Below are 25908 nucleotides of genomic sequence, written 5' to 3' on the forward strand. Positions count from 1 at the left end.
ATAAGTATATTTTATAAAACAGAAAAAATTATCTTAATTTTCATTTTTTGCTTTTCCATTAGAATTTTACATTGATGTAGAACTTCAGCCAAAATATATTAAAAGATTGAGGTCAAGTCTACAGGTCATTATAAAAGTAAGACCGGAGAAATCTCCCGAATGGGGACACAGAGAGTTTATTCAAAGTCACTCCACATCACTTTCTATAAACTTCAGTAAACGGTATTGCACAGGCAGCTTCCAGAGGCACTCCACCCATCTTCTGTTGGGTTTGGATTCCTGCTAGGGCAGGTCCTAGAGCCAACAGATGACTAATGCCGCGTACACATGATCGGAATTCTCATCGGGAAAAAGCTCTGATGGTTTTCCCGACGGAATTCCGAAGGAATTCAGCTCAAGCTGTCTTGCCTACACACGGTCACCTCAAATTCCGATCATTTATAACGCGGTGACGTACAACACATACGACGTGACTAGAAAAAGGAAGTTCAATAGCCAGTAGCCAATAGCTTCTGTCTCGTAGTTGAATCTGAGCATGCGTGATTTTTGGCGTGTCGGAATTGCATACATACGAACGGAATTACCGATAGAAAGTTTTTCCATCTGGAAAATTGAGAACATGCTATAAATTTTTGGCTGGCGGGAATTCGGACAGCTAAATTCTGATGGAGCATACACACGGTCGCATTTTCCTATGAAAGGCTCTCATCTGTCTTTTTCTGGCCGGATTTCCGATCGTGTGTACGCGGCATAAGTTTGTTAGAGAATATTGAAATGTCTCTGGAAGCTGATTGTACAATAAGATTTATTGAAGTTTATAGAAAGTGGCGTGTTGAATGACCTTCACTGAACTGACCTAAGGAGGGTGGTGATGGTGCACAGGGCATTGCCTATACCTACGGCGGCTTAAAACTTGGAGTGGTGCCTGGGAACTGTAAGTGTATCGGGGACATAGATAGTCTAAACCAGGGGTCCTCAAACTACGGGCCTCCAGTCATTCAGGAACTACAATTCCCATCATGCCTAGTCATGTCTGTGAATGTCAGAGTTTTACAATGCCTCATGGGATGTGTAGTTCTGCAACAGCTGGAGGGCCATAGTTTGAAGATCCCTGGTCTAAACCTTTCCTTCTGTATCCAAGCAAAAAAAATGTTCTGGCTGGAGTGTATCCCTATTATTCAAAAAATGTTATCCCATTTTTTAATTCTTTTAAATATGGGATAACATTTGAGTTAGCAATGTCAAAACCAGTTTGTTTTTCTTATGGTAAAGTCTCTTGACTTTAATCAATTTGTTGATTAAAATATATTTATTTTATTGCCAAAGGAAATCTTTATCTGTCTTGAAAAAAAAAAACAGAAATGCTGCACTGACTGATGTCTCTGTCCAATGTAGATTAAAAGAATAGAATAAGAAGTTGTTTTCCACATGCTTGGTTCAGGTTCTCGCACTTCCAGAACTTGCATTCCCCATTGCGTGTTTGCGGTCTCAGACATTTACAGGAAGTTTGAATTTGGGTTTTGGAAGAACAACTAAACACCTGAACGACCACAACATACAGGGATATACAATGTAATACTGATATATAATAACACACATAGGTTGGACTTGATGGACTTGTGTATTCTTTCAACCTACTATGTAACTATTTAACTTACTATAGGTAATGACAGCTTTAAAGGGTCAATCTACCCAAGACTAACATTTTATATTTGAAAATTCCTTTTGTCTGTTTGTGAGGTCTCCGCACCAGTGGCGGGACAAGGTCATCTAGAGCTCAGGGCGAACATGCCAAATTAGCCCCCACCCCTCTCCTCTAGATGTATGAGCATTATGCGTCAGCGAAAATCCCCCCCCCCCCACCAAAAAATAAATACAAATTGAGCACTAATAAAAATCTGCCCTCTACTGAAATTCCCTTCACAGCATGAATCTTTGCCACCCCAACCCCCCCAGCTCAAATCTTATCATTCCCCATATGCCTCAAGCATAAATCTACCCCCCCTGAATAAAATGTCCCCCTCCTAGTACAAATACTCTACCCCTCAAATTTCCCCTCTGAGCACAAATCCACTCCCCCCACTCCAGATCTCCCTCCCAGCACAAATTCTCCCCAGTCCCCCATCCTAGCATAACCCCCCCATTTCCCCTCCTAGTACAAATACCCCCAACCATCCCTTCTAGTACAAATCCCCTCTCCCCTGCCATATTACCTTTTCTAGCACAACCCACCCCCCAAAAAAAATCCCCCTCTTATCATAAATCTTCTTCCCCATCCCCCTTTCCAACGCAAACCCCATCAAATCACTAATCCTGACACACCTCCCCAAATGTTCCCTCTTTGAAAAATTCTTATCCCCTAACACCCCCCCCCCCCCAATTCCCTCTTTCAACACAAATCCCCTGCCCCCAACATTCTTGTGGTGCCCCCACTTCACATGATATCACAGTTCCAAGGTCATCTACCCCTCCTGCCCACCCCTTGTTCCAGTCCTGCTGAGTGCTTAAGCTACTTGGTCTACTCACCTGCTGTGGTCCTTATGAGAGGTTTCCACTCTTCCTGGTGGATTATTTCCTTATTTTCTATTATGGAGAATGTAACAGGAGAAGCTGGAACCCACAAAGATGGGAAGAGCATTCAAAACTCCCAGCAAAACAGAAACAGGACTAAGAATTAGAGCTGGGATGTCTTGCTGTTGGAGTATCCAAGACATAAACATTGCCAGGGACTGACGCAGCCTACTAGGCATTACCTGTAACTAATATATCACTTTCAAGTGGACTGACGCCTTATAGTACGCTACCTACCATATTTGCTGAACTGAGAGAATTTATAGTATTTGCTTTCATCTTTTATTATTTCTTCTTTTTCATAAGGCTGCTGGAGAAACTTCTAGCCATTTAAATAAAGTATGGAAGAAGGTTTGTACTGTACATGAATGTGGTGTCATCATCCTATATGAGTGTGTATTAAGCAGTTGGTTCTTGTCTATATCATCAATAATTGCAGTTTATTGAGAATATTATTCCTTGATCATTAAACCTAGACCAGATATATAGCAACCTAGGTGAGCTAGTTAACATATAATCTCATTGCCAACATTTCCCTATAGCTTTGTGTTTTACAGGCATTATTAAGATAATATATTAAATGTGTTTTCAATAACTAGAGGTATTAGTGGTCGACAATTGGTGCTCTCAAATATCGTTGCCAAAGGCACAATGCAATTATTATTTTTTTGTGTTCATTACATCCTCTTATGCTCCACTGGCTCTCTTCATCTAAAGTGCCCCAAGGCTTGTTTAAATCAGCTTTAACTTGTTCATTTTTATTTTAGTATCCTTTGTGGAATAGGTTCATTTGTGAGAGGCAAGGCTCTGGCTCGTTTCATGACCAGCTATGGTCTGCCGAGCAATGATCTAGAATCTGGAGATAGCCTGGGGTCATTCTACCACCCGTGTTCTGAGTGTTTGGCTGGGGACACAAAGGTGGAAAGGCAGAAATCTTGTTACTTAGGTAATTTTTGAAGCTCTTTTGTTTCACCCTCGTGTGACCTTACTAGGTTAATATATGGCACCTGATTTAAAAAAGTGGCTTTGTTGCTTGTAGTAGCCCTTCATATTCCAGATGTCATTTTTCTAGTGTAGACTTTGGCACTTTTTCAATCATTCTGGAAGAAAAAAGCTGGCCTATCATGGAATGAGTGTATAGCAAGGGTCTCCAGTCAATGATCCAACATCGGAAAATGATGCTAAAAAATTGAAGCATCACTTTTTGAGATTATTATTGAGACAATTATGACCACCCAGAATGGAAAATCTGCAAGGAAAGGGGGCATTAAACTGCAATTATGGATGTATTGTCCTATTCTCTGTTTAGAAGGTATTATGTTGTCCTAATGTTCCAGTGGCATTAATGTATCCCACTCACATTACCGTATTAGACCCCCTGTTTTTGAAGTTCATGTTTAATGTTCCTTATTTGGACCTTAGATCTCCTTTGTATAACGTTCTGTTAAGGTGACTAAAGTTATGAACCACTTTGCCCCAAGCAGCCCATCGCCATCCTCACTGGAAATTGATCATAACGGACATCAGGTCTGAACTTACCCCATTTCCTGGTGTTCTGTTGTTCTGCAGCCAAATAATAGCTACAGTATCTGAGCTAATTGCTGCCTAGACTATAATAGGCTGCCCTTGATCTATCAGTCTACTGATCTACAGTAGACATTTGGGGTGAAGCTGTTTGTAATTAAAGTTGCATTTTAAATATATTCCATATTTTTACAATGTATTATAGTATATGTTGGTATAAAATCCATACTATAGGGGATCTGTTTTTGCAATGGGTACATAGTAGAGGGTTGTGGTCTGTTAGCCATCATTCAGCGCAGAAGGCTGAAGTTTACATTAAATCCCTTGTTGGCTAATTTAATGTGTAATTCCAACATAGATCTCTCAGAGACCACACCATCCACTTTCTGGTAGGCCCCGCTCTAATGGGGTTGTTGGGGTGGGGCAGATTCAATTGCACCCCCCCCCAGTCTCTAAGAGTGCATCCACCAATCCATTAGCCTGTTGGGGATAACATAAGGGAGCATTCTGATGGGGACCTTTGATGTAAGGGGGTACTTTGATGAGGACCGGTAATGTAAGGAGACTGACGGGCACAGTTGATGTAAAAGGATGCTCTGATGGGGACTGTTGATGTAAAGGAGCACTCTAATGGGAGCAGTTGATGTAAGGAGGCATTTTGATGCCAACAGTTGATGTAAGGTGCACGCTGATGAAGATAGTTGATGTAAGTAGCCACTCTGCTGGGGTAATTGATGAAAGGGAACACACTGATGAGAACATCTGATGTAAGGGGGCACGCTGATGGGGCAATTGATGTAAGGGGACATCTGATGGAAGGGGGCACTCTGATGGGGACAATTGATGTAAGGGGGCACTCTGATGAGGACATCTGTTGGAAGGGGGTACTTTGATGGAGACAGTTAATGTAAGGTAGCACTCTGATGGGGACCCTGATGTAAAGGGGAGATGCTGATGGACATGGAGGGGTAAAGGGGGACTCTGATGTAAAGAGTACTCTGATAGGGACACCTGGCATAAGGGGGACTGGTTCTAGCCAATCATCTAATCAAATTACCCAATACATACATGTATTCCCTGATCACTTCTGCGCCACCTTTGCACAACCTGTCAGATGTTACTTCTAGGTTGTGACTCATGGAATAGTAGAGTAGCACTGAACAGGGATTACATTTTTTACTGCACTCCCAGATGGATTTTAGATTCAGCTCTGCTTCCTGGATTGAGATGCTGGCTTAGCAGGAACCAAGAGCTCAGAGCCAAGGACTACACAGGCACCAGAATTTATATGACTGTCATTTTTTTGCCAGCATATCAGTCCAGAAAGTAGACGGTGACCTTGGGTGACACCTCAACAAGTCTGGTGCCATCACTCTGGAAAGAAAAGCAGCTGATGGCATTGTCAAGGGGGAATACCGTCTGTGATCTTTGTTATCTGGAAATATTACATCGACACATTACTTAGCATGCATGCACTTATAATAAAGCAATATGTCTGATGCTAGGTAAACGTTACACTAGCTTTATGTGGTGATGTGTCCGAAAGACACAGAATGCACCAAATCTGTACAGAAAAGAGAGCTGATAGCTGTAATTTCACAAAGATAATGTAAAGGAAAAAAATCAAATTCAACATCAGTTATCAAACAGATGTTTACTAAATGTCAGTAATAAGTGCAGGTACAGATAGATATCATCCAGATGGATTGGGTCAGGTTGGCATCTCTGCATATGTTCCATTAGAGTCTCTCTAGACAATTCCCCTAGCAAATGCTGAACAGCCTAATATTTTTTCTTGCAGATGATTGCATGTTCAGTAATTCAGCTTTTTCGGCCAGTTCCTAAACCATATTTACAGATTGTTTTTTTCTTAGTTATTACATTTTGCAGGTAGTATCTTATGCCTCATCTGCAAAAGTGGTTATTTGTCGATGTTGATTTTTCCTCTTTATATATTTTTTTTGTTTTTTCCTGGTAAAATATATAGGACTGTAGGGGTATACATAATGTAAAAAAATATGTCTTTTCATTTTCCTGTTATTTTAGCAAATTATATAAAAACTTTTATAGTTTTAGGACAATTTTCTCTGTAGCGGATGACATTTTGGACAAAATGTCACTCATGTGTAAATTTAGTTTTTGCCTCAGAACCATAGGGGATCTGAGGGTTAATTATGTACGTTAACCTTGACATCAGTTTGGCTGGGCTGTGTTAGAAGTTCTGCTTGGTCATGTGTACAGTGAAGTGCACATGACAAGTCAGAACCAGGGCTGGTTGGACGTTTTGGGTATGAGCCTTCTCGGAACCAATCAGTGGGTGTGCCGGGCCCCCGCTGAGGAGTCTGGGAAGGGGTACTTAAGATGTGGAGGTCACGTGTTCAGGAGAGGAGTTCGTGAGGCCCATGTTTTCTGGTCTGGTTCCAGGACCGGGGTAGCCCCTCGAGGTGTCCCGGTCACGGGATGTTCGACATCCCGCAACATGCTTCTGTTGGTTACCTCCAATAGACCCGCCTGGTCTGGGGTAGGGATCCGTCTGTTACAGAGTCTCGGAACCGGCTGGTCCGAGGCGCAGTAACTGAGGGAGGATTCAAGGTGTCCGGGTGTGCTCTCGGCTTGGAGGGGCACCGCAGCTCATGAAAGTGACCGGGGGAGGACTCTTCAGAGGAGGGCCGACAAGTGGCATCCTGAGAAGTGCCTGGTTACTGAGTTGGGAAGGACATTGACGAATCCACACTTTTTCCAGTACTATCAAGGAGACAGAGAAGGTTCCAGGTACTGAAGAAAAAGGTTCCTGTCCACTTCCAATTATAACTTGTACATGTTCAGAGGTTTTGACAAGTTCAATGTGCTGATTGTCATGGTCTCTGGCTAGAGATCTGTTCAGCCGTGAGGTACCCAGCTGTGAGTGGCTACTCTCTGGGTGGTATTAGAGACTTTGTTATGTCTGCAGTTCAAGGTGCCTGAGTTTTTCACCCTTGCCCTCTGTTCCTATATGAGACTGTGTTATTGGATGTTTCCCCTGCAAAATAAAAGCTTTCAAAAGGACTTTATTGGTGTCAGCGTACAAGTTGTTGGGTATCAACCCTGGAAACCCCTAGACGTGGAAGAACAAGCCAAGTGGAGGTAACCGGTAAGCCCAATAAGTCAAAGGGTTATGGCCGCTACATCTCATTACTTGTTTTTAACATTTTGAACTAAAGGTTTATGTCTGTTATATTTGTTTCTGCTACTTCTGTAAAATACTGCATCAGTCATTCCAACCACAAAATCCGTCAGATTTTTTCCAATGGATTTTGGCCCAGACTTGTCTTGCATACACACGGTCGCACAAAGTTGTCGGAAAATCTGATCATTCAGAGCGAGGTGACGTAAAACACGTACGACAGGACTATAAAGAGGCCTGTAGCCAATAGCTTTCATCTCATAATTTATTCTGAGCATGCGTGGCACTTTTTGCCACGATTGGAATTTAAACGATCGGATTTTGTTGTCAGAAAAATTTAGATATAGACCTCAAACTTTGTGTGTCGGAAATTCCCATGGAAAAAATCACATGGAGCCCACACACGATCGGAATTTCCGACAACACAGTCCGATCCCACATTTTCCACCGGAAAGTCTGACTGCGTGTACAGGGCATATCTCTGTTTTGACTTGCAACTTTATCCAGTAGGGAGGCCAGCTTGAGCCCTCAAAGTCCTGCAACTTTATACATTAGGCTTTATTCACTATCCTTTAACAGTTCATTTTTATTTTGATTGCTATTGTCAGCAATAACAGAAAACTACAGCAATGATTATAAATTGCACATGTGTTATAGCTTAGTAAATTCAGCCTAATGTCTTGTGAGGTTTCTGTAAACCAGAATATCACAAAGATTTTTAACTTATGTTTGAGGACTGTGTAATGTGATTTCCCTGTGTAAATGTTATTTCATTGCCATAGTGGATAATCGACTGCCTTGTGAAGTTACACAAAAGTTCAGGTAAACATACAGTATGTGCTTTAGTCTTGACTGTGTAGGTGAGCGATTGCCGACTTTGTACATAACCTGGCCAACAGACCATGATCTGTATTGTTATTAGATTCATACTATTTGGCATTCTGTGTAAGAAAGATGCACAGTATATACTTATTTTCAAGCCACTCTGGTCTGGTCATGTGATCTGGTTTCCTATTGTCAGCCAGCCCAGCTGTGGGGAAGTGGAGGAAGCACCATTGAAGTCTATGTGTGATGTCACCACTCCAGGCTTTACCAGGCTCTCTCCTCTCCCTTGCAGGCACCACTGGGTGACACAGGTGAGGTCACGTGACCGGACCAGAGCAGTCTGAACATAGGTAAGTACAGGGAGGGAAAACAGTATTTGATCCCCTGCTGATTTTGTACGTTTGCCCACTGACAAGGAAATAATCAGTCTATAATTTTAATGGTAGGTTTATTTTAACAGTGAGAGACACAATAACAAAATTATCCAGAAAAATGCATTTCAAAGTTATAAATTGATTTGCATTTTAATGAGTGAAATACAGTGCCTGGAAAAAGTATTCATACCCCTTGACATTTTCCACATTTTGTCATGTTACAACCAAAAATGTAAATGTATTTTATTGGGATTTTATGTGATAGACCAACACAAAGTGTCACATAATTGTGAAGTGAAGGAAAATAATCAATGGTTTTCAACATTTTTTAACAAATAAATATGTGAAAAGTGGGGTGTGCATTTGTTTACAGGTAATGAGCTGAGATTAGAAGCACTCTCTTAATGGGAGTGCTCCCAATCTCAGCTTGTTACTTGTATAAAAGATACTTGTCCACAGAAGCAATCAATCAATCAGATTCCAATCTATCCATTATGGTCAATACCAAAGAGCTGTCCAAGGATGTCAGGGACAAGATTGTAGACCTACTCAAGGTTGGAATGGGCTACAAGACCATCAAGCAGCTTGGCGAGAGGGGAACAATAGTGTGGTATTTTGCAAATGGAAGAATCACAAATTAACTGACAATCTCCCTCAGTCTGAGGCTCCATGCAAGATCTCACCTTGTGGAGGTTCAATGATCATGAGAAAGGTGAGGAATCAGCCCAGAACTACACAGGAGAATATTGTCAATTGTCTCAAGGCAGCTGGGACCAAGAAAACAATTGGTAACACACTATGCCATGAAGGACTTAAATCCTGCAGCGCCCGCAAGGTCCCCCTGCTCAAGAAAGCACATGTACAGGCCCGTCTGTAGTTTGCTAATGAACATCTGAATGATTCAGAGGAGAACTGGGTGAAAGTGTTGTGGTCAGATGAGACTAAAATCAAGCTTTTTGACATTAACTCAACTTGTGTTCGGAGGAGGAGAAATGCTGCATATGACCCAAAGAACACCATCCCCTCCGTCAAACATGGAGGTGGAAACATTATGCTTTGGGTGGGGGGTTCTGCTAAGGGGACAGGACAACTTTATTGCATCAAAGGGATGATGGACGGGGGCCGTGTACCATCAAATTTTGGGTGAGAACTTCCTTCCCTCATCCAGGGCATTAATGGGTCGTGGATGGGTATTCCAGCATGACAATGACCCAAAACACACGGCCAAGGAAAAAAGGAATGGCTCAAGAAGAAGCACATTAATGTCCTGGAAAATATGTGGAGGGAGCTGAAGCTTTGAGTTACCAAACGTTAGCCTCGAAAACCTTAATGACTTGGAGAGGATGTGTAAAGAGGAGTGGGACAAATCCCCTCCTAAGATGTGTGCAAAACCTGGTGGCCAACTACAAGAAACGTCTGACCTCCAAGTACTAAGTCATGTTTTGTGAAGGTGCCAAATACTTATTTCACTCATTAAAATGAAAATCAATTTATAGCTTTTTTGAAATGTATTTTTCTGGATTTTTTTAGTTGTTATTCTGTCTCTCTCTGTTAAGATAAACCTACCATTAAAATTATAGATTGATAATTTTTTTGTCAGTGGGAAAATATATAAAATCAGCAGGGGATCAAATACTTTTTTCCCTCACTGTATGTTAGGGGTTCCACCTCATCCCTTTAAAAGCAAACACATATTAATTATACAGGGTGCAAGAGTTCCACCCATTTAAAAGTCAGCAGCTACAAAAAGTACAGCTGCTGACTTTTAATAATTGGACATTCACCTGTCCCAGGGTCCAGCGATGAGGGCAAACGAAGCCCGGTTCCTCTCCCCCTCCTCTCTGTGGCGCCAGCATTGTAACTGTGGGCGCCCGGCTGTGGCTTCACAGCTGGGCACGCACTGCGCATGCGCGAGCCGAGCTGCGTGATGTGTCTGGACTGGCGCAGGCTGAAAATAGGTAAGTATATGCATGTTTCTTACACAGGCTAGTTAGCATAGATCAGTGATGGCAAACCTTAGCACCCCAGATGTTTTGGAACTACATTTACCATGATGATCATGCACTCATGCAGTGTAGTTGAGCATCATGGGAAATGTAGTTCCAAATCATCTGGAGTACCAAGGTTCGCCATCATTGGCATAGATGTTAGGAGGAGTTTTAAGGCTAGTTGGGGTTTGTCTGGAATTCCACTTTAACTGTGTTCAACCACTTCCGGGCCGCCACACGCCGATATACGTCCTAACTTTGAAGAGGGATATCTTTGTTATGGCAGCAGCTAGCTGCCATAACCCTGATATCCTCTTCTTCGGCCAGCAGTCCGGTTTCCGATAATAGTGGTCTCTGCAGCGGATTCGCCGCAAGAGCACCCCGCCCCCCGCCACGCTCTGGTGCTCTCTGCCGCTGCCCACCACGATCGGATCCTCTTCTGTGTGTGGCATGGAGATGAGTGATGAGAAGATGGCCCCCACCTATTTCCATACCATGGCAGGGCGGAAGCGCCATCAAAACGTCACTTCCGCCCATAGCTCTTAAAGGGACATATTTTTTTTCAATGAAAACATTTTTATTTTTTATCTTTATTGCATTTTAGTTTAAATATGAGATCTGAGGTCTTTTGGACCCCAGATCTCATATTTAAGAGTACCTGTCATGCTTTTTTTCTATTACAAGGGATGTTTACATCCCTTGTAATAGAAATAAAAGTGATACAATTTTTTTTTTTAAAGAACAGCGAAAAAAAAACTGAAAATTTATATCAAATACTTACCGTAATTTTCCTTTCCTGATAGGCTCCATGGCAGCATACGTGTGGGTAGCCTCGCCTCCACGATTACCCAATAGGATCCAACTCCCATAAATCTTTGCTCCCGGCTACTATCAGTGTTCCGTAACTAGCCTACTCCAGACATTTGAGAGGGAACTCCTGCTGCCATGGAGCCTATCAGGAAAGGAAAATTACGGTAAGTATTTGATATAAATTTTCCTTTTTCCTGAAAGGCTCCATGGCAGCATACGTGTGGGAAATAACTCGCCAAACACACCCGGGTGGGCAAAATGTCGAGCAAAGAACAAAAGTTTATTTAGCATTGTCAACCGACAAAACTTGCAAACCAAAATTAATAGAAGACAGAGCCGCTGGCTCTACACAGTAATGAGAAACAAAGGTATTAATAGAAGACCAAGAGGCCGCTCTGCAAATAACTTCAGGCGCAACATGACGAGAAGCTGCCCACGATGTTGAAATACTCCGTGTTGAATGAGCCGTTAATGCCTCAGGAGGAGCCAAGCCCTTTGCTCTGTATGCCCTCTGAATGATCTGAACGATCCAGGTAGAGATAGATCTAGCCGAAGCTCGCAATCCTTTATTCTTGCCATGAGGGAGAACAAAAATAAATTTTGTTTGCCTAAAAGGAGCTGTGACTTCCAAATATTGCTTTAGCGCGTGTCCTACGTCCAGAGGATGAACATCCTGACTCTCTAAGTTTTTGAAAGTGGGAAGCACAATTTCCTGATTCTCATGGAAGACCGAGGTTACTTTGGGATTCGATCCCAACATGGGAATCAATACTGGCCTGTGTGGAAAAAAAGTCAGAAAAGGTTCCTCCGAACCTAGATTCCTAATCTCAGAAACTCTCTTGGCTGAGGTTATAGCTACCAAGAAGATGGTCTTGAGAGTGAGATCCCTTATGGACAGAGGTTCTGTAGAATCCTTTCCAAGGCTCGAAAGAAAATCCAGCACTAAAGGGAGGTCCCATTTAGGAAACCTTGGTTTTCTTTGGGGTCTGAGCCTGATCGCTCCTTTGAAGAATTGTCGTACCAGTGCATGGTTTGCCCAGGAAACACCCGTAAAGGCTGAAATAGCCGACACTTGGACTCTCAATGAACTGATAGCTACAGGTAAATCAAGGCCTGTTTGGAGAAAGCTTAGTATGTCTTGTACTGTTGGAGAACTGCAAGAATTTTCTCTGGAGGACATATGGGCTGAAAACTTGGACCATATGCGCTCATATACCCTGTTAGTACGCCCTCGTCTGGAATTGAGAAGGGTTGGAATAGCTTCTTCCGGACAACCAAGAGCTTCTAGCCTTTCCCTTTCAAAAACCATACCTTGAGTTGCAGACATGATGGGCATGGATGTAACCTTGTGCCTTGAGATAGCAAATCCGGCCTGAGAGGCAGGGGAACTGGCTCTTGATAACTGAGGAGCAGCAGTAGAGGGAACCAAGGTCTGTTGGGCCAGAATGGGATCACTGTGAGAATCTCCACCTTCTCTGTCCTGAGCCTCCGAAGGAACTGCAGGATCACCGGAACTGGAGGGAAGGCATAAGCTGTCTGAAACTTCCAATGTTCTGTGAGGGCATCTATCCCATATGCCTGAGGATCCCTGAACCTTGAGTAATATTTCGGAAGATTTCGATTGCACGGGGAAGCGAACAAGTCGACTTCCAGGGGCAATCCTAAGGTCAGGAGCCAATCGAATACTTCCCTGTGTAGGGACCATTCGTTGTTGTCCAACTCGACACGCGATAGGAAGTCCGCCTGAACATTCTGCACCCCTGGGATGTAGACCGCAGAAAGGTTGGACAAATTCTTCTGAGCCCAATTCATTTTCGGCTCCACCTCCTGTAACAGAGACCAGCTGCGAGTTCCCCCTTGCTTCTTTACGTAAGCCACCGCGGTTGTGTTGTCCAACCTTAACATGACCGAGGCATTCGCTATCAGATGGTGGAATGACCGAAGCACCTGGAAGGCCGCGCTCAACTCCAGAACATTGGAGACGACTCTTTGTGATGGGAATGTCCACCTGCCCTGAGCGACATCCGAAAGGCAGTGAGCACCCCATCCTCGGTTGCTGGCATCTGAAGTTACCGTGACCCATGAGATGGGAATGATCGAATGGTGGTTGCGTAGGTTCTTCCCCTGTAGCCACCACAGAAGAGACGTCCTCATCGCTGGAGTGAGGAAAATGCGCTGTGTCTGGCTGGATAAGTCCCACTGTTGTAGAAACCCTTTCTGAAAGGGACGAGTGTGCCACTGGGCCCACTTTACCATGGGAATGGTGGCTGACATTGTGCCAATCACCTTCAGACATTGGAGAGCCGAGAGATGGGATGACGCAAGGGCTGCATGAATCCTGTCTCGTATGACTCCCACCTTCTCTTCTGGAAGGGCGATAGTACCTTCCACTGTGTTGAACTGTGCCCCTAGAAAAACGAGAGACTGAGTTGAATCTAGGTGACTCTTTTCTAGGTTCAGAAGCCACCCGAACGCCTGCAGAGTGGAGATGACTAGGTCTTTGTGCTCCAAGAGCTGCTCTCTGTTCTGGGATAGCAGAAGTAGGTCATCGAGATAGTGGTGGAGCCGAACACCTTTGACTCTGAGAAAGGCCACAACTGCCAAAAGAACTTTGAAAAAGACCCGTGGGTAGGGATGAGCTTTGTGTTCGAGTCGAACATACGTACGACTCGAACATCGGCTGTTCGCCCGTTCGGCGAATTCCGAACATTATGGGCCGTTCGCGCCAAATTCGTGTGGCGCTCACGGCCCACAATGCACTGCGTCATCGCAGTGCATTTCTGGCTCATGATTGGCCAAGCATGCACTGTGACCCCGCATGCTTGGCCAATCACAGCGCCAGCAGCGAGGAGAGCCATGATTGGCCACAGGCAGGATGCCTGTGGCCAATCATAGCTCAGGCTGTGTAGTACACGCCCCACACTATATAAGGCCGCCAGCGCGGCGGCCTAGTGTAGTGTGTTGGCGTCTGAAGCAGTTAGTGGGTGTTCTGTGTACCTTCAACACAGTACACACCGATCGTTTTCGGCCGATTTTCGATCTTGCTGTTGTGTAGTGGTTGTTGTCTGTGTGCCCTGACCGCAGTATACACCGCTATATTCACCTCACCTATATAGCTAGTGATCTATCTTTTATAATAGAGCTTGCAGTCAGTAGTGTTAGGAGCTTGTGCGTGCTGTCTGCGTGCTCTGTACCCAGTACACACCGCTATATCCACCTACATAGCTCTTATCTATTTGAGCCCACTTGCCATCTGCAGGAGTTATTGGAAGTTGTGTGTGCCTCCAGCACAGCACAGTATACATCTGTATATACCCCTTTATCTCTGGTGTTCTATAAAAAAGGCATCTGCAGGAGTTAGTGGGTTTTTTGTGCCTCCAGCACAATATACACCTGTATCTACCCTTTATTGCTGTTCTCTAATAGAGCCATCTGCAGGGCTTAGTGGGTGTTGTGTGACTCCATTACACTGCTGTTTTACCCAACTCCCTTCAGGCTATTACCATGTCTGGAAGGCCAGCAAGGAGAGGCAGACAGGCGCGAGCCGATAAAAGAGGGCAAGCAGGCTCTGTGTCTAGAGACAACAGTGCTGGTCGTGGACGCGGTGCATTGTCATCAGCACGTGGCCATGGGACACGCTTGTCCTTCTTTTCGGCAGCTGGACATGTTGAACCGCAACATGCCAATGACTTGGTAGAGTGGATGACCAAGCCCTCTTCATCCTCCTCATCCTCTCTCACCCAGTCTCAGGGTACTAGCAAAGCAGCTGCCAACGCATCGTCTTCCCTCCTCTCAATGTCATCATCAGTGACTCCTTCCCTAGACCCACCACGTCCTCCTGAAGAGTCTCCTGAACTCTTTGAGCACAGTGTTGGGTACATGCTCCAGGAGGATGCCCAGTGTTTTGTGGGCTCTGATGATGACACTCAGCTAGAGGAAGGCAGTAGCGTGAGCGCAGATAGAGGGGATGCTCAAGAAGGACAGCAATCTGGCAGTCATGTTCCACAAGCTGCAGCATACTGCCAGGTTTGCTACAGCGATGAAGAGGGAGGGGATGATGAGGGCACTGACTCCACGTGGGTGCCTGGAAGGAGAGAGGAGGAGGAGGAGGAGGCACATGTCCAACGAGGCAGGATGCCCTCTGGGGGCCAGCTTAGGGGCAGCACACCGACTGAATCACACCGCAGAGCTCCGCCTGTGCAGAGCGCTGCCTCTGCGCGTTATTCTAAAAGTTCTTTGGTGTGGGCCTTTTTTGAGACGAGTGCATCAGATCGCACCGCTGCTATTTGCAACATATGTCTCAAGCGTATCTCATGTGGCCAAAACATCAGCCGCTTGGGCACCACATGCTTGACCAGACATATGTTGACCTGCCATGCAGCTCGTTGGCTCAAAGACCCACACCAAAGAACAAAGCGGACCTCTCCTTGCTCCTCATCAGCTGGCATCTCCAACCCCACTAGACCTTCAGTCCTCTCTGAAACCTGCTCTGAGAGGAATGAAGGTGTAGAATTAGGTGTGTCACAGCCAAGTGCTTCCGGGAACTCTGCTAGCGGTACACCCACGTCCGATTATAGCAGGCAAATGTCCCTGCCCCAGCTGCTGGACCGGCGAAAGAAGTTCACTCCCAGCCATCCACATGCCCAGCGGTTGAATGCTAGCTTGGCTAAATTGCTAGCACTTCAACTGCTGCCTTTTCAGTTGGTAGACTCTGCCCCCTTCCGTGAGTTTGTACAATGTGCGGTTCCTCAGTGGCAGGTCCCCAAATACCACTTTTTCTCACGGAAGGCGATTCCGGCTCTCTACCCGCATGTGGAAGGCAATGTCCTTGCCTCGCTGGACAGGGCGGTCAGCGGTAAGGTGCATATTACCGCTGACTCATGGTCCAGCAGGCATGGACAGGGACGTTACCTGTCTTTCACGGCCCATTGGGTCACTCTTCTGGCAGCTGGGAAGGATGCAGGACAAGGTGCAATAGTGTTGGAGGTTGTTCCGCCACCACGCCTCCAAAATGCTACTATTGGTTGTGACACACCTCTCTCCTCCACCCCCTCCTCTTCTTCTTCCTCCATGGCCTCTTCCAGTGCTCTGTCCTCAGAACCAGCGGTGCTTCGTAGGCGTTCCAGGGGCTACGCAAGTACGCAGGCAAAACGATGCCATGCCGTGCTTGCGCTGGTTTGTTTGGGGGACAGGAGCCACACTGGGGCGGATGTTTTGTCAGCTCTGCAGGGGCAGGCCGAGAGGTGGTTGACGCCACGCCAGCTTAAGCCAGGAATGGTGGTTTGTGACAATGGCACCAACCTCCTCTCCGCCCTCCGACAGGGACAACTGACCCATGTGCCCTGTGTAGCTCACGTCCTTAACCTGGTGGTGCAGCGGTTCTTGGGCAGGTACCCCGGCTTACAGGATGTCCTGAAGCAGGCCAGGAAAGTCTGTGTGCATTTCCGCCGATCATTTAATGCCTGTGCTCGGCTGGCTGAGCTCCAAAAGGAGTTGAACCTGCCCAAGAACCGCCTTATATGTGACATGCCCACCAGATGGAACTCAACGTTGGCCATGCTGCAGCGGCTGCACACGCAGCAGAGGGCCATCAATGAGTACCTGTGCGACTACGGCACCAGGACAGGATCAGGGGAGCTCGGTTTTTTCTCACCACGCCAGTGGGGCATGATCAGGGATGCATGCACTGTCCTGTCACCGTTTGAGGAGGCCACAAGGATGGTGAGCAGTGACAGTGCATGCATCAGTGACACTGTACCTCTTGTCCACCTCTTGGAGCATACGCTGCGTGGAATAATGGACAGGGCACTTGAGGCAGAACAGAGGCAGGAAGAGGAGGACTTCCTTGCCTCTCAAGGCTCCCTTTATCCAGACAGTGTTCCTGCTGTGCCACCCATCACACAGGAAGAGGATGAGGAGGAGGAAGAGGAGGAGGAGGATGATTGTGTCAGCATGGAGGTGGAGGCTGGCACTCAGCATCAGCAGCAGCAGCAGCAGTCTTGTAGGGATGATTTACAGTCCCAAGAAACACGTGGACTTGTACGTGGCTGGGAGGAGGTAGCTGCGGATCATGTTGTCCTTAGTGACCCAGAGGACTCCGGACCGAATGCCTCAGCTAACCTACGCTGCATGGCCTCCCTGATCCTGCAAAGCCTGCGGAAGGATCCTCGTATTCTTCGGATCAAGGAGAGGGACCATTACTGGCTGGCCACTCTCCTTGATCCACGCTACAAGGGTAAGGTTGCCGACCTTATCTTGCCATCGCAGAGGGAGCAGAGGATGAGACATCTCCGGGAGGCCTTGCAGAAAGGTCTGTGCAACGCGTTCCCAGAGACTGGGAGGTTACAAACTCCTGGTCCTGGTCAACGTGTTGCTGAGGCATCGGTCAGAAGGAGCGGTGGAGAAGGTGGCCGTCTGACTGACTGATGCTTTCAGACAATTTTTTAGTCCACAGCCCCAAGGTATGATCGGTTCCAGCACCCATCGCCAGCGTCTGATTTACATGGTGCAGGAATACCTAGGGGCAAGGTCAGACTTGGACACCTTTCCCACCGAAAATCCTCTGGCTTACTGGGTCTTGAGGATGGATCACTGGCCAGAGCTTGCACAGTATGCAATTGAGCTACTGGCCTGTCCTGCATCCAGCGTTCTTTCGGAACGCACCTTCAGTGCTGCTGGTGGCTTTGTTACCGATCACAGGGTGCGCCTGTCCACCGAATCAGTTGATCGACTGACCTTCATCAAGATGAATCAGTCTTGGATCACCCACAGCTACCAAGCACCTGAAGCTGATGTAACAGAATAATTTTTTTTTAAATATCACATCCCTTCAAGACTGCCTATGCTGATGCTGAGTGACTGTCCTGTTATGTTGATTATCTATCCTCTTCCTCCTCCGCTGATATGTTGGAAGAACATTTCTGGTTCTGGTTGATGCCATCAGCCCAATTTTTCTGCCCCTGTTTAACAGGGGCGTTTAAGTACAATTTTTGATGCAATGCTTTGCAGCAGGGCTAATTCCTGCAATCAAACAAGAGTATATGGGAGAGGTTGCAGTGTGGTGGCACCAGCACCAGTGCCTAAGGCCCAATTTTTCTGCCCCTGTTTAACAGGGGCGTTTAAGTACAATTTTTGATGCAATGCTTTGCAGCAGGGCTAATTCCTGCAATAAAACTAGAGTATATGGAAGAGGTTGCAGTGTGGTGGCACCAGCACCAGTGCCTAAGGCCCAATTTTTATGCCCCTGTTTAACAGGGGCGTTTAATTACAATTTTTGATGCAATGCTTTGCAGCAGGGCTATTTCCTGCAATAAAACAAGAGTATATGGCAGAGGTTGCAGTGTGGTGGCACCAGCACCAGTGCCTAAGGCCCAATTTTTATGCCCCTGTTTAACAGGGGCGTTTAATTACAATTTTTGATGCAATGCTTTGCAGCAGGGCTAATTACTGCAATAAAACTAGAGTATATGGCAGAGGTTGCAGTGTGGTGGCACCAGCACCAGTGCCTAAGGCCCAATTTTTCTGCCCCGTTTAACAGGGGCGTTTAATTACAATTTTTGATGCAATGCTTTGCAGCAGGGCTAATTACTGCAATAAAACTTGGACACCTTTCCCACCAAAAATCCTCTGGCTTACTGGGTCTTGAGGATGGATCACTGGCCAGAGCTTGCACAGTATGCAATTGAGCTACTGGCCTGTCCTGCATCCAGCGTTCTTTCGGAACGCACCTTCAGTGCTGCTGGTGGCTTTGTTACCGATCACAGGGTGCGCCTGTCCACCGAATCAGTTGATCGACTGACCTTCATCAAGATGAATCAGTCTTGGATCACCCACAGCTACCAAGCACCTGAAGCTGATGTAACAGAATAATTTTTTTTGAAATATCACATCCCTTCAAGACTGCCTATGCTGATGCTGAGTGACTGTCCTGTTATGTTGATTGTCTATCCTCTTCCTCCTCCGCTGATATGTTGGAAGAACATTTCTGGTTCTGGGTGATGCCTAAGGCCCAATTTTTCTGCCCCTGTTTAACAGGGGCGTTTAAGTACAATTTTTGATGCAATGCTTTGCAGCAGGGCTAATTCCTGCAATAAAACTAGAGTATATGGGAGAGGTTGCAGTGTGGTGGCACCAGCAGCAGTGCCTAAGGCCAAATTTTTCTGCCCCTGTTTAACAGGGACATGTAATTACAATTCTTGATATAATATTTCACAGGAGGGCCCCTTCCTGTGCCCACCCAGAGTAACGGTGAGACTTATAGTGTTGTGGCACCAGCACCACAACCACCAAAGGTCAATTTTTCTACCACTGTTCAACAATGGCATGTAATTACAATTCTTGATATAATCGTTCACAGCAGGGCGCTCCAGCGCCCACCAAGAGTCACTTTGAGGGCTTACAATGTTGTGGCAAAACCAACACCTTGTTCCGCCATTTCTGCAGAGCATATAGGGCAGGCCCCTACTTTCAAACATCCAACTTACAAACATCTCCTACTTGCAAACGGAAGGAGACAACAGCAAGTGAGATGAAAAAAGATGGACGACAAAACAAATTATACAGGGGTGATAACCCTTCCCTATGTTTTCCAAAAAGCTTAAAAATAGTTTTTTTGACTGGAGCTACACTTTAAAAATATACCAGTTGAAAATTACAAACAGATTCAACTTAACACAACAAACCTACACAGTCCCTGTCTTGTTTGCACCGCCTGTATACTGCTGTTCTGAGTATATAGGGCCTGGGGGCCACACGCATTTCCTTTTTTTAATATGGGTACAGGGTTCCCCTTAATATGCGTACAAGACCCAAATAGGCTGGTAATGGGCAGGGAGGGCTACCCATGCCATTTTTCTCAATGATTTTCAACCATATTGCAGGAACCAGATATAACATTAAAACCGCAAGCAGTTTTAAATGGTGTTATTTCCGTTTAATGTCATTTTGTGCAGGGACTGTTCTAAACACGGGACACGTGGCACTTCACAGGCATACTACAGACACACCCCAGGCACCATATTTAAAGGAATATTTCACTTTTTTTTTCACTTTAATCGTCATTAAAATCAGTGCTCCCGCCAAAACGGCCATTTTTAAAAACATTTTATGCATTGACCCATGTCCCCTGGGGCAGGAGCCAGGTCCCCAAACCCTTTTTAGGACAGTATCTTGCATATTAGCCGTTAAAATTAGCACTTTTAATTTCGAACGTTCGAGTCCCATAGACTTCAATGGGGTTCTCAAGTTCGTTCGAATTTGGGGTCCGTTCGAAAGTTCTGGTACGAACCGAACCGGGGGGTGTTCGGCTCATCCCTACCCGTGGGGACGTTGTTAACCCAAAGGGAAGACATGTAAATTGAAGATGTTGATTGCCTACCGCAAAGCGGAGGTACTGTTGAAACTCCTTTGCCACGGGGACATGGAAGTAAGCATCCTTCAAATCGACTGATATCATCCAGTCCCCCAGATGCACTGACTGCTGGATGGTAAGCAGAGATTCCATCTTGAACTTCTCTTTGTGAATAAAGGAATTGAGATGGGTCAAATCTATTACCGGCCTCCATGTGCCGTTTTTCTTTTGAACCAAAAACAGAGGAGAATACATGCCCTCTCCACGTTCTTCTTCTGGAACGGGAACGGCTGCGCCTTGATCCAGTAAAGAGTTCACGTAGGTCAATAGCACTTGTTTCTTCTCTTCTGATTCTGGAATATTTGTGGGAATAAATCTTAGCCTTGGGGTGCTGATAAAACCCCACTTGTGACCTGAGGAAACTGTTTTTACTGTCCAAAAATCCCGAATTGAGGCCGCCCAAACATGCCTGAAGTGGAGAAGACGAGCCCCCACCTGACAAGTTTGAGCGGGCCCAATTTCAAAAGGATTTTGCGGAATCCTGCTTGTCAGACGAACCCCCTTTTGAGGTATTTTTGAAAGAAGACTGCCTGGATCTCCATGACCTTGAGAATTCTCGACCAGGTCTATAGCTCCGTGCCTTCCTGGCACGATCAGGGCCTTGTCTTCTAGGAAATGGACGCTTTTGATTTTGAAGGCGTCTGTCCTGGGGAAGAAACCCAGATTTCCCACCTGTAGCCTGGGATATGGCAGTATCCAGCTTGTTACCAAACAAAGATGTCCCCTCAAAAGGAATACGGCACCAGGCCTGTTTGGATGCTGGATCCGCCAGCCATGGACGGAGCCATAACGCACGGCGTGCTGAGACCGCTGCTAACATATTCCGAGATATCAGGCGAATAACATCAATAGATGCCTCCCCCAAAAAGGCAGACGCCATCCTGATTTCTTGAATAGGGGAGTCTTTGGCTGTTTCAATAGAAATACCCCTCAGGAATTCTTCTACGGAATCAGCCCAGGATTCTATGGCCTTAGATACCGCTGCCATTGCAAGCACTGGTTTGCAAGCCATTCCAGAAGTCAGGTATATCCTTTTTAGGTCTGAGTCGATCCGCCTTTCCAAAGGATCTTTAAAAGATACAGTATCCTCTAAGGGTAGGGTTACATATCTCACCAAACGCATGAGCGCTGCATCCACTAGTGGTGCTGACTCCAGGTGCTTCACATCCTCTTCCTTAAAAGGGTATAACTTCAGGATTTTTGACTGCATGGAACCCTTTTTATCCATCTTGCTCCATTCCTCGGTGATAATGTCACCCAACTCTGAAAGGAAAGGAAAATATTGTCGCTCCTTATTGAGCTGCTTAAAGAATTTTCTCTGCTTTGGTAGGGAAGTAATAGGGTCTTCCCACTTCAGAGCCTCTCTCACTGCTTTGACCAATGAAGGCACCAGTCCATAGTCAAATCCTAAACCAGGATCCTCACAGTCAGATTCACTGTCTGAGATGGGAGCAGATAGGCGACTTGGTTGAGAGGATTCCCATGTCTCCTGCAATGGGTTCTCTCCGGTTGGAGGAGCCAATAATTCTGACGGGGATTCACACAACTGAAGAACATCCCTCTCCTGTAAGGATTCCTTCACAGCCCGTCTTACTAATGAGTCCAAACGCTGGTCTGCACCATCCCTTTCATCTGCAGCTTTGGAGAAGCAGTGATCGCATAGGGATTTGTCTGATGGAACAGGCATCCTGCACCCCCAGCATGATTTCTCCGGATGCCTGCTGGAGTGAGCAGCAGGGGGGTGAGAATAATTCTTGTCACGCTGTTCAGACCTTGACCTATGCTGGCTAGACCTTGAGGAGGATTTATGGCGGTGTGATCTTGATGATCCACTGCATCTAGAGGTATTAAGCTGTGGATCAGACCCAGAAGGGCTGTAAAGACAAAACAGACAGAGAGAGAAAAAGATACACAGTCAATCCTACCTATGCAAAACTCTCTCCATTGTATAACCACAAATGCTAGTAACCTACCTAACATGAGCGGGCTGGCCACTAGGAGGCAGTAAGGCGTCCATATTCCAATAAACCAACAGATCAAAGTACTGCAAACCAAAGAGAAATATAAAATGCATTTTTTTTTTTTTTTAAGAGAAAGCATTTCCCTAGCCTAAGGGGCATGCTCTTACCTTAAACCGCCGAACTGTCAGCCCCAGGAAGTCGCTGCGACCACTGCAAACATTCCCAGGGATCTGACAGCTTCCACAGATTTTTAAAAGTGGCGCCCGTGACGTCATTGCCGACGTCAGACGTGAGGCGCTCGCACGCATGCGCGAGAACCAAGCCTCGTTTTCACACCGGGTTCGCACATGCGCAGAACGCCTGCGTAACCCAGAAATAGGAGAGAGAGGTTTGCTGGAACGCGGAAGCGTCCGCAAACAGCATAGAGGAGACCGCTAGACAAACAGAAAAGAGAAAATACACACAAATACATTGCTGCCATGGATAGACAAAAGGCTCACCACTCCACCAACGATCACCTGGCCGAACGGACTGGGACACACACGCCGCACCTCCAAGCAGATAATGGTCACCCATAGCAACGGGACACAGACCGTGCGCACTCAGGTAGGGAATCCTTTCTACTCTGCAAATACACTCCATACCCTGCTTAACAGTCAGGGCCTATCGGAGGAAAAATTCTCAGTCAATCAGCCAATCGATCGTCGTGAAGTTTTGTTTCCAGGAAAGAAACCATCTGGTCCTACTGGGGAGGACAAAAAAGGAACACTGATAGTAGCCGGGAGCAAAGATTTATGGGAGTTGGGTCCTATTGGGTAATCGTGGAGGTGGGGCTACCCACACGTATGCTGCCATGGAGCCTTTCAGGAAATAAAAAATAAAAGGTAAAATAAATAAGATTTTTTTTTAAACACGCCCTGTCCCGCTGAGTTCGCGTGCAGAAGCGAACACTTACATGAGTAGCGCCCGCATATGAAAACGGTGTTCAAATTACACATGTAAGGCATCATCGTGTTCGGTAGAGCGAGAGCAATAATTCTAGCTGTAGACCTCTTCTGTAACTCAAAACATGCAACCTGTATAATTTATTTAAACGTCGCCTATGGAGATTTTTAAGGGTAAAAGTTTGTCGCCATTCCACGAGCGGACACAGTTTTGAAGCGTGACATGTTGGGTATCAATTTACTCAGCGTAATATTATCTTTCACAATATAAAAAACTTTACTGGTGTCTTATTTTTTAATTCAAAAAAGTGTATTTTTTCCAAAAAAAAGTAAGACCTCTGCGCAAATACGGTGTGACAGAAAGTATTGCAACAACCGCCATTTTATTCTTTAGGATGTTAGAAAAAAAAGTATATTGTTTTGGGGGTTCTAAGTAATTTTCTAGCAAAAAAAAACAGTTTTTAACTTGTAAACAACAAAGAGGCTCCGTCCTTAAATGTTTAAAAATACATTACATTTTATTTTTAATGTTTTTTTTTTGTTTGTTTCTATCTGCCTGGTGTTCTTTCTAAAGAGAAATTGTTGAACACAATGCAAAGAAATTAGGCCAGCCTGAAAAAAATAAAAAATAAAGATCTATTGATTGTTATGGGGACTTAAGCCAAACACTCAGTGGACCCTGTAAGCAGAGTGTTCTATTTGTGTACTGTCTAGAGCTTTGCTGCAGTACAGGGACTATGACAAAGCATTGTGATCAATAGAGCAACACAGCAGTGCTAATCAAACCTCTCTCCAGTGGTTAAATTAGCTTTGATAAAGCTCAGAGCTCTTCCTGTTTAATGATACTTTTACCTTCTTATGTATACATTGTGGATGAGTATTAAGGAGCTACTAGCAAGAACATTTCAAACATTGAAAAATGAATGAAATGTTAAAATATTCATCCTCCAAATGATGTAAGCCTGGAAACTAGAGCATTACATTATGGCTCAGCACCAGGGGCATGGCTAGGATTGTTAAATACCTGGGGTAACTCTGGGCACCCCATGAGGATCATAGCACATCGGGGCAGACATTGGGTTTGGCCAAATTGATAGACTTAAAGGGACATGATTAACAACTTGAAGACTGGCATGTCAATCCCCCTTCCTGCTCAGGCCATTTTTTCAGTTTTTAGCACTGTGATACCTTGGCTGACAATTACTCAGCGGAAGTGGGCCTTCAATAATTTTTATAACTTTCCATTGATTCAATTTTCTGATTTCTTTAACTTTGGATAGTAAAACATTTTTTTCTGCCTTTTACAGCCCACTTCCTGTTTCTTGCCTGGTAAAAAGCCTAGGCTTATGACATCATGCACAGCTCCCTCTCTCTCTCGTGAGAGTTTGCCAGGAAGGGAGGGGGGATGAACTTTAATGGTATCCCAGTCTTAGCCCTTGTACACACGGTCGGAGATTCCGACAACCAAATCCGTCGGATTCTGTCCATGGGATTTTGTCCAACGGATTGTGTCCAAAACTGTTGCATACACACGGTCGGACGAAGTTGTCGGAAAATCCGATCGCTCAGAACGTGATGACGTTATTTCGTTACGATGGGACTATGTTCAGGCTAGTAGCCAAAAGCTTTGGTGTAGGAATTTGATCTGAGCATGCGTGGCACTTTGTCCGATCGGAATTCTCTACACATGATCGGAGTATGTCCGATCGGAGCCTTTTGTCAGAAAATATTGGTCCGACGGATATTCCGACGGAAACAGTCCGATGCATACCACACACAGTCAGAATATCCGACAAAACGCTCCGATCGGACACATTCCGTCGGAATCTCCGACCGTGTGTACAAGGGCTTAGTCTGTAGGGTTCAATATTGAGTTGGCCCACCCTTGGCAGCTATAACAGCTTCAACTCTTCTAGGGAGGCTGTCCATAAGGCTTAGGAGTGTGTCTATGGGCATGTTTGACCATTCTTCTAGAAGCGCATTTGTGAGGTCAGGCAGTGATGTTGGACGAGAAGGCCTGGCTCGCAGTCTCCACTCTAATTTATCCCAAAGGTGTTCTACCTTTGGGATGTCAGGACTCTGTACAAGTCCGTCACTTTACTCCACCCCAAACCCGCTCGCCCATGTCTTTATGGACCTTGCTTTGTGCACTGGTGCGCAGTTATGTTGGAACAGGAAGGGGCCATCCCCAAACTGTTTCCAAAAAGTTGGGAGCATGAAATTGTTCAAAATATCTTGGTATGCTGACACCTTAAGAGTTCCCTTCACTGCAGTCTCTGCTATAATTTATCCAAAAGGTGTTCTATTGGGTTGTGGTCAGGACTCTGTTCAGGCCAGTC

General features: G+C 45.5%; 1 protein-coding gene across 6 annotated transcripts in view; it reads left to right on the forward strand.

The window, feature by feature from the left end:
• GRIK1 (glutamate ionotropic receptor kainate type subunit 1) overlaps positions 1-25908 on the forward strand; it is a 626279-nt gene that overhangs the window by 448390 nt on the left and 151981 nt on the right. For 4 of the 6 annotated variants that reach the window (XM_077480009.1, XM_077480011.1, XM_077480010.1 and 1 more), the window contains one exon: positions 2878-2922. The exons of the other annotated variants lie outside the window; for them this stretch is intronic. In XM_077480009.1, the coding sequence (XP_077336135.1) occupies positions 2878-2922 (45 nt within the window). The remainder of the gene's footprint in view (positions 1-2877; positions 2923-25908) is intronic. 6 annotated transcript variants of the gene reach the window in all.

Source organism: Lithobates pipiens, unplaced genomic scaffold, assembly GCF_037356315.1.
Source record: "Lithobates pipiens isolate NorthernLeopardFrog02 unplaced genomic scaffold, aLitPip1_a1.2 Scaffold_16, whole genome shotgun sequence".
NCBI classification, from domain to species: domain Eukaryota; kingdom Metazoa; phylum Chordata; class Amphibia; order Anura; family Ranidae; genus Lithobates; species Lithobates pipiens.